Source organism: Oncorhynchus masou, unplaced genomic scaffold, assembly GCF_036934945.1.
Source record: "Oncorhynchus masou masou isolate Uvic2021 unplaced genomic scaffold, UVic_Omas_1.1 unplaced_scaffold_10036, whole genome shotgun sequence".
NCBI lineage: Eukaryota > Metazoa > Chordata > Actinopteri > Salmoniformes > Salmonidae > Oncorhynchus > Oncorhynchus masou.
In genome coordinates this window covers 1-9754 of record NW_026999732.1, presented here as the reverse complement: position 1 = coordinate 9754, position 9754 = coordinate 1, and the positions used below count along the sequence as shown (strand labels likewise).

At 40.4% G+C, this 9754-nt stretch overlaps 1 protein-coding gene across 1 annotated transcript; it reads left to right on the top strand.

Annotated features, from left to right (window-relative positions):
- The first annotated feature begins 42 nt into the window (after window positions 1-42).
- On the top strand, window positions 43-9748 carry LOC135528645 (probable E3 ubiquitin-protein ligase HERC4). Its single transcript, XM_064957760.1, has 11 exons — window positions 43-288; window positions 382-462; window positions 598-708; window positions 846-938; window positions 4146-4271; window positions 4372-4512; window positions 4695-4861; window positions 5869-5932; window positions 6023-6081; window positions 8947-9130; window positions 9448-9748. Exons 1-11 carry the CDS (start codon window positions 217-219, stop codon window positions 9565-9567), a joined length of 1218 nt encoding a protein of 405 aa, XP_064813832.1. The 5' UTR covers window positions 43-216; the 3' UTR covers window positions 9568-9748.
- Window positions 9749-9754: the final 6 nt, after the last annotated feature.

The following is a 9754-nucleotide window of genomic DNA, read 5'->3' as shown; positions in this document are numbered from 1 at the left end:
CCATCCATCAATACACCTTTTTCTTTTATTTTCTTCTCTTCTATTTTCTTCTATTCTATTCTCTTTTTTTAGATACATGAGGTCATCTGTGTGCTCTTGTATCAACTAAACTCCAGGCTAATTCCAACAGAGGGCCTATGGTCGACACTGTCAGATTCCTTCTTCCGAACCGTGGTGAAAGCATTCCACTCCGTGTCAGCAGAGTACCTTCAGCAGATGGCAGTCAAACGATGTGATCATAGAAAATCATTAAAGAAGAATTTTGGGGTTCTGAAAAGGCTTTATGATGTGGGTATTACTTGATAATTTCAAATATTGCTCATGGCCACATCATTTTAAATGTTCACTGCACTGGATATCAATATTCTCTCTTGGATGTAGGCGAACAGCAAGAGACGCAGAAGAATTACAGTTGACACTTTCCATATCAACAAAATCAGTTCTCTCTTTCAGTCTAAGCTGGTTTGTACAATACAGTGCATTTCATACACATTTCTGCAACAATCATTTAATGAAAAACCATGCAATGTTATATTTCAAGTCCTGCAATGCAATGCATAATGTCTACTTAGCATTATCACCTTTATCCAAACTCAGGTACAAGACTTAAATTCAGAACTGAGAGAGCTGGTCTGGGATATCTCAGGAGAGGATGACACATATTGGATTGAAAGTGGGATGATATTGAGCAAAATAGAATGTTATAAGGTATGTTATTTTTCTATCACTAGAATCATTTGTATTTTAACGTAACAAATGCCTACGTAAACAATATAGGTAGGTAGTTGGGAAATTACACTAGGTTGTATTTTGAGTGTAAAATCCCTTTACATTTGGCACTTTAGGATAACATATTATGCCTCCTGAAGAACTACCCCTGTATCCTGGACACTGAAGCCAAATGTACAGTGTGGATGTATGAATTTGATCAGATCAAAGTAAGTACCTGCATTTTTTTAAACTACACTGTAAAAAATGACTTTTGATCAACCTAAAAAAGTTGCATCAACTGGTTAGAAGTAAATGAGTCAGCCTCTCAATTGAAAAAACAACAACATTTGTTGAAACCAAATACATGACTTAATTTAACCATTATATTTGATTATTAAGAAACCTATATTTCAAGTTGCAACCTATTTCAACACAGCTTACTTTTCCTCTTTGGTTAAACCTAATAAATCACAAATACTCACTAACATTAAAAAAAATCCAAGTTCTCTTTATTTTTACTATTTTTCTACATTGTAGAATATTAGTGAAGACATCAAAACTATGAAAAAAACACATATGGAATCATATGTCAAAAAGTGTTAAACAAATCAAAATATATTTTAGATTCTTTAAAGTAGCCATCCTTTGCCTTGAAGACAGCTTTGCACACTCTTGGCATTTTATCAACCAGCTTCACCTGGAATTATTTTCCAACAGTCTTGAAGGAGTTCCCACAAATGCTGAGCACTTGTTGACTGTTTTTCTTTCACTCTGCGGTCCAACTCATCCCAAACCATCTCAATTGGATTGAGATCAGGTGATTGTGGAGGCCAGGTCATCTGTGTCAGGACCCGGTTACGAACTTGGGTCTCCAGTGTGAGAAACAGTCACTTACTAAACTGAGCCACTAATAGTCGGCAGAACCCAGAAGATGAGGCAGACACAGCAGTACTAGAGACGATGATTTAATAAAGAAAAAAGATCTTCAGGAAAAAATATAAATCCACAACGTCAAAAGTAATTCCAAGAGAAGAAATGTATATCCTCCAAGACACAAGGAAAATTCACAAAGTGGTAAGAACAGCAGGGGAAAAAAACAAACCTCAAAATAATAATCAAAAATAAACAAGAACAAAACCAGCGTACCCCAAGAAAATCCAACTAGATAAACAAAAGTTCACAGCATGGCTGGGTGCTAACATACAAACACAGAGCAAAGAACTGAGGAACACTAAGGGTTTAAATACATTCAAGGGAAATGAGGCACAGGTGCAACTAATAACTAGAACAAGGGAAAAACAAAAGGGTCAAAAAAGAACAATGGGGGCATCTAGTGACCAAAACCTGAACAATCCTGGCCAAATCCTGACAATCTGATGCAGCACTCCATCACTCTCCTTCTTGGTAAAATAGCCCTTCACAGCCTGGAGGTGTGTTGGGTCATTGTCCTGTTGTAAAACAAATGATAGTCCCACTAAGCTCAAACCAGATGGGATGGCATATCGCTGCAGAATGCTGTGGTTAATGCTGGTTAAGTGTGCCTTGAATTAGGAATAAATCACTAACAGTGTCACCAGCAAAGCACTATCACACCTCCTCCTCCATGCTTCACGGTGGGAACCACACATGTGGAGATCATCCGTTCATCTAGTCTGCATCTCACAAAGACACTGTGGTTGGGACAAAAAGAATCTCACATTTGGACTCATCAGACAGATTTCCACCGGTCTAATGTCCCAAGCAAGTCTCTTCTTTTTAGTAGTGGTTTCTTTGCAACAATTCGACCATGAGTCTACTCTGAACAGTTGATGTTGAGATGTGTCTGTTATTTGAACTCTGTGAAGCATTTATTTGGGCTGCAATATGAGGTGCAGTTAACTCTAATGAACTAATCCTCTGATCCTTTTGCGACTGCATTTGAAGAAACTTTCAAAGTTCTTGAAATCTTCCGCATTGACTGAACTTTGTCTCAAAGTAATGATGGATTGTAGTTTCTCTTTGCTTATTTGAGCTGTTCTTGTCATAATATGTACTTGGTCTTTTACCAAAATAGGGCTATCTTCTGTATACCACCCCTACCTTGTCACAACTGATTGTCTCAAGATATTCCACAAATTAACTTTTAACAAGGCACACCTGTTAATTGAAATGCATTCCAGGTGACTACCTCATGAAGCTGATTGAGAGAATGCCAAGAGTGTGCAAAGCTGCCATCAAGGCAAAGGGTGGCTACTTTGAAGAATCTCAAATCTCAAATATATTTTTATTTGTTTAATACTTTTTTGGTTACTACATGATTCCATATGTTATTTCATAGTTTTGATGTCTTCACTATTATTCTACAATGTAGAAAATAGTCCAAATAAAGAAAAAACCTTGAATGAGTAGGTGTGTCCAAACTTTTGACTGAGTGTATATATAACCCATTTTATCATGTTGGAATTACCTATCCAAATTTCTTCACTTGGGTTACAAGCAATTAAATCCCTGTCCTGTTAATCAAGATATTAAGATGGTTCCATAACATGGAAAAATTACTCCAAACACCTTCTCATTAACTGGTAACAGTATTGTAACCAAATGGTGACCATCTCATTAATAGAAATCTTTCTAAACTCTTTACTAAAACAGTACTTACATGGATCTCACTTAAGATTCAGTGCTGGCAGTGAACATACAGTATTACCATTAACCTCTATGGGACCCCCCCCCCCATACATTTTTATATTCAAATGTAGGAACTGGGTTGTACAGTTTTTACCCCTGCTGTGTCTTGCATTTCAAAGATGATGGAACCACAACAACAACAACAAAGGAAAACCCCTGTTTCTTTCTTTGTATTATCTTTTACCAGATCTAAAGTGTTATATTCTCCAACATTCATTTCACATTTCCACCAACTTCAAAGTGTTTCCTTTCAAATGGTATCAGGATATGCATATCCTTGCTTCAGGTGCTGAGTTACAGGCAGTTAGATTTGGATATGTCATTTTAGGCAAAAATGTAAAAAAAGGTCCAATCCTTATGAGGTTGAACAAATGACATGGAATGACAGTCACTCTCAGGGATTGCCAAAAATAACAATCTGAAAGTCACGACCTCAATAGTCCACCCCTCCAACTCATCTGATAGGCTGCCACCGATACATTGCTCCCACTGCTATGAGGTGTTGAAAGCAATTTAGACGCTTTCATTCAATTCAAAAATCACATTGATCTGTCAAATTCGTTATTTGATTTCAGACAAATTGAATAGAGCACTTTAAGACGAACAACAGTGCCATGTCACTTTTCTTTTACAGTGTATGTTAGACATTATCCAGATTGAAGTTGCTGGGCACAAGGCAAATTTAATTTTCAAATTTTTTCATATTTTGCTGTTCTGCCAAAGAGTTTTCACTAATATTCACATACCTTTTAATAATCTTATCCAAGGATTGTCATGAGGACATCGAATACGGTTGGTTTTGTGACGGCACCCTAAAGGTGGCTCGGGAAACACTTCTGGATGGTACCTTTCAGCAACTACGGAAAATGATTTGCCACATGGTGGCTTTAAAGGTAAGTGTTCTGCTTTTCTCTATTTTGGAGAATGTGGTAGCTTTCTGTGTGACTATTTAGATTTATCATCTCAAGTGCTCTGAACTGTTTTTGTCTCCAGGTGAAGTTTCAAGCAGAGGATGGTGTGGATGAAGGTGCTGTTTCACTGGAATTCTTCAGCCTCCTGGGAAGGGAACTTCTCACAATGGAACCAAAGACACTGGAGGTTTACGAGTCTGGACTAGCATGGTTCACAACATCTGTACGTTCCATATTCAGTTACATATTGTTCCCAGATTTAACTCAATATTTCCGCACAATTTAATTTACTAATTTAGAAATATCCATTCTTAGAAATGCCAATTATGGTACTGTTATTATACTATAAGGAATTTGTAATATTTAATGGCTTGTGGCATTGTATTTATTTATTTTTATCCATAGGACGGCGGTATCACTGATGAATTCTACTTACTTGGGCTGCTCTGTGGGAAGGCACTGTATAATCAGTGTGTTCTGAACCTCTGCTTCCCTCTGGCTCTCTTCAAGAAGCTTCTGGGTCTGACTACAACATTGGATGACCTTAAAGAGCTGTCGCCAACTGAAGCAAGGTACAATTATTCTGCTGAAAAAGAAGAGGGGTCCATAATATATGTTCATCTCTTCAACTGCTGCTACAGAACAGTGTAAAAGTAGAAAGTCTCAAAACACCATGATTGTGTCATGAAACCAGGAAAAGTAGTGCACCTAAGATGAGATCTGGTGTTTCGAGGGGGTTTGAATGTAAACCCAAGGGAAGTGTTTTGATGCACAGAATGTGTTTTAAAACAGAAATCAAGTACTCGGAAACACCCAAAGTGGTTTTTTAACCTGAATATTTGTGTTTTTAAGAGAATGTTGTGAAAACACTTTTTAGGGTTTCAATGCATGTAAAAGGAAGCATCAAAACACAAACACAATGTTTCTCATACAATCACTGGTTCACTGGTTCATCAATATTGATTGATGATAAGGGCCCATGGAGAATCATTTTTTGTAGAATTCTTTTTTTCAATGCTTTATTTTGACAGGTTAGAAACAGGAAGGGCAGTAAGGTACATTTTGTTGGAATTTTACCCACTCAACTACGCAGCCACACTGTAAGAAATTATTCTGAGGTGAATTGAAATTGACATGTCACCCCTCTCCCCATCGAAGACCGGGGTTAAATTCCCCGCTCCAACCCTTCAATCTGTTTCTCCCACCTATCTGTATCTCCTCTGTCATTTCATAACCGTCTCAATCAAGTGTCAAAATACCCCCCTAAATTTTTTTTTGAAATGAATGCAAGTCGTTTCAATGATTTGTTAATGTCATTTTACCAAAATAATGTATGAATAAATCCAACTTAATATGTTTCTTAAAATGTAGGTATCTTTCATGAGGATAACCAAAACATTTCACGATGATGTTTCAATACTCCTGCAAAATTAAGGTTTTGTCTCCTTCAAGTTGGTGGCAGCTCAATTGCCACTAGTTTGGGTGTAACAAAGCACATAATTTTAACAGTGTAGTTGTTTTACAGATATACTATTATCTCCTCATATCACATTTCTACTGTTTGTTTGTTTCAAATTAGTGGCTTGCAGTATGTGTTGGATGAAGATGAGGAGGCTGTTGAAGTGCTGGATTTGGTTTTCATGGTAAGAGAGAATTGATACCTTTAGCCATTTTTGGTAGCCTACACAGGTAACCCCAGCTGATGCTGTAATAATGTTTATTGTCTTTTGAAGGACAAAGGGCAAGAACTGATACCAAATGGAGAGGAGCTCCCAGTTACCATGGTCAACAGGTATATTTGATGATTTATCCATTTATGAATCTCTTGAATTAACAAAATGATTCCACAGGATGTGTTCTATACTCAAATCAAATCAAATCAAATTTTATTTGTCACATACACATGGTTAGCAGATGTTAATGCGAGTGTAGCGAAATGCTTGTGCTTCTAGTTCCGACAATGCAGTAATAACCAACAAGTAATCTAACTAACAATTCCTAATCTACTGTCTTATACAGAGTGTAAGGGGATAAAGAATATGTACATAAGGATATATGAGTGAGTGATGGTACAGAGCAGCATAGGCAAGATACAGTAGATGGTATCGAGTACAGTATATACATGTGAGATGAGTATGTAAACAAAGTGGCATAGTTAAAGTGGCTAGTGATACATGTATTACATAAGGATGCAGTCGATGATATAGAGTACAGTATATAGGTATGCATATGAGATGAATAATGTAGGGTAAGTAACATTATATAAGGTAGCATTGTTTAAAGTGGCTAGTGATATATTTACAACATTTCCCGTCAATTCCCATTATTAAAGTGGCTGGAGTTGAGTCAGTGTCAGTGTGTAGGCAGCAGCCACTCAATGTTAGTGGTGGCTGTTTAACAGTCTGATGGCCTTGAGATAGAAGCTGTTTTTCAGTCTCTCGGTCCCAGCTTTGATGCACCTGTACTGACCTCGCCTTCTGGATGATAGCGGGGTGAACAGGCAGTGGCTCGGGTGGTAGATGTCCTTGATGATCTTTATGGCCTTCCTGTAACATCGGGTGGTGTAGGTGTCATTGAGGGCAGGTAGTTTGCCCCCGATGATGCGTTGTGCAGACCTCACTACCCTTTGGAGAGCCTTACGGTTGAGGGCGGAGCAGTTGCCGTACCAGGCGGTGATACAGCCCGCCAGGATGCTCTCGATTGTGCCTCTGTAGAAGTTTGTGAGTGCTTTTGGTGACAAGCCGAATTTCTTCAGCCTCCTGAGGTTGAAGAGGCGCTGCTGCGCCTTCTTCACGATGCTGTCTGTGTGAGTGGGCCAATTCAGTTTGTCTGTGATGTGTATGCCGAGGAACTTAAAACTTGCTACTCTCTCCACTACTGTTCCATCGATGTGGATAGGGGGGTGTTCCCTCTGCTGTTTCCTGAAGTCCACAATCATCTCCTTAGTTTTGTTGACGTTGAGTGTGAGGTTATTTTCCTGACACCACACTCCGAGGGCCCTCACCTCCTCCCTGTAGGCCGTCTCGTCGTTGTTGGTAATCAAGACTACCACTGTTGTGTCGTCCGCAAACTTGATGATTGAGTTGGAGGCGTGCGTGGCCACGCAGTCGTGGGTGAACAGGGAGTACAGGAGAGGGCTCAGAACGCACCCTTGTGGGGCCCCAGTGTTGAGGATCAGTGGGGAGGAGATGTTGTTACCTACCCTCACCACCTGGGGCGGCCCGTCAGGAAGTCCAGTACCCAGTTGCACAGGGCGGGGTCGAGACCCAGGGTCTCGAGCTTGATGACGAGCTTGGAGGGTACTATGGTGTTGAATGCCGAGCTGTAGTCGATGAACAGCATTCTCACATAGGTATTCCTCTTGTCCAGATGGGTTAGGGCAGTGTGCAGTGTGGTTGAGATTGCATCGTCTGTGGACCTATTTGAGCGGTAAGCAAATTGGAGTGGGTCTAGGGAGTCAGGTAGGGTGGAGGTGATATGGTCCTTGACTAGTCTCACAAAGCACTTCATGATGACGGAAGTGAGTGCTACGGGGCGGTAGTCGTTTAGCTCAGTTACCTTAGCTTTCTTGGGAACAGGAACGATGGTGGCCCTCTTGAAGCATGTGGGAACAGCAGACTGGTATAGGGATTGATTGAATATGTCCGTAAACACACCAGCCAGCTGGTCTGCGCATGCTCTGAGGGCGCGGCTGGGGATGCCGTCTGGGCCTGCAGCCTTGCGAGGGTTAACACGTTTAAATGTTTTACTCACCTCGGCTGCAGTGAAGGAGAGACCGCATTTTTCCGTTGCAGGCAGTGTCAGTGGCACTGTATTGTCCTCAAAGCGGGCAAAAAGTTATTTAGTCTGCCTGGGAGCAAGACATCCTGGTCCGTGACTGGGCTGGATTTCTTCCTGTAGTCCGTGATTGACTGTAGACCCTGCCACATGCCTCTTGTGTCTGAGCCGTTGAATTGGGATTCTACTTTGTCTCTGTACTGACGCTTAGCTTGTTTGATAGCCTTACGGAGGGAATAGCTGCATTGTTTGTATTCAGTCGTGTTACCAGACACCTTGCCCTGATTGAAAGCAGTGGTTCGTGCTTTCAGTTTCACACGAATGCTGCCATCAATCCAAGGTTTCTGGTTAGGGAATGTTTTAATGGTTGCTATGGGAACGACATCTTTAACGCACGTTCTAATGAACTCGCACACCAAATCAGCGTATTCGTCAATGTTGTTATTTGACGCAATACGAAACATGTCCCAGTCCACGTGATGGAAGCAGTCTTGGAGTGTGGAGTCAGCTTGGTCGGACCAGCGTTGGACAGACCTCAGCGTGGGAGCTTCTTTTTTTAGCTTTTGTCTGTAGGCAGGTATCAGCAAAATGGAGTTGTGGTCAGCTTTTCCGAAAGGGGGGCGGGGCAGGGCCTTATATGCGTCGCGGAAGTTAGAGTAACAGTGATCCAAGGTTTTTCCGCCCCTGGTTGCGCAATCGATATGCTGATAAAATTTAGGGAGTCTTGTTTTCAGATTAGCCTTGTTAAAATCCCCAACAACGATGAATGCAGCCTCCGGATAAATGGTTTCCAGTTTGCAAAGAGTTAAATAAAGTTCGTTCAGAGCCATCGATGTGTCTACTCATAAACAAACATTGGTTTGCCATATATCATTCACAGGAAGAAATATGTTGACTTGTACGTTGACATGAAGCTCAACAAGTCAGTGCAGTGCCAGTTTGCAGACTTTGAGAAAGGCTTTCACAAAGGCTGCCCTACACAGACATGGAGGATGTTTCTACCCGAGGAGCTGATGACACTTCTACAAGGAGATGACAACTACGAGTGGGACAAGTTGAGAGAGGTCAAATTCTACCTGTTTTGATACGTAATAAGAGTACATAATTAACTATAATTTGAAATACATGTTTGGTAGCCTATATAGCAGCTCTGTAGTCAGAGTACCAGACTTTTTAGCTAACATTCCACTCCAAATGATATGAGTGGCAAGGAGTAGAATGTAATAGCTGAACAGAGATGGTAACCAGGCTAGCAGCTCTATGACTCCCGTGGTTAAATCTGGTCCCATCCTGTTTGGGCTATACAGTCTATGGCTATAATACAGTGGCATGGTCTACTGTACATGCAGTTGTTTCGTTATGTTTTTCTCTGCAATAACAGAATGCCAACTATCAAGGATATAGGCCCACAGATGACATCATCCAAAACTTCTGGAGTGTTTTCACAGAGTTCTCAGAGGAGGAAAAGAAGAAGTTCCTAAGTGAGTTGACACAATTATGATTAACTAACTTCAATGGGGCAATCTGCAGTTGCTACATCCATTTTTGGACTTACAAATGAATGTACCCATTGATCCTTGGAGAATATACAGTTGAAGTCGGAAGTTTACATACACCTTAGCCAAATACATTTAAACTCAGTTTTTCACAATTCCTGACATTTAATTCTAGTAAACATTCCCTGTCTT

Coding starts and splice junctions, on each gene's coding strand:
- LOC135528645 (XM_064957760.1), top strand. CDS start 217: ATGGCAGTCAAACGATGTGATCATAGAAAATCATTAAAGAAGAATTTT. Junction 4,513..4,694: donor TAGCATGGTTCACAACATCT/GTACGTTCCATA, acceptor TTTTATCCATAG/GACGGCGGTATCACTGATGA. Junction 5,933..6,022: donor TGCTGGATTTGGTTTTCATG/GTAAGAGAGAAT, acceptor TGTCTTTTGAAG/GACAAAGGGCAAGAACTGAT.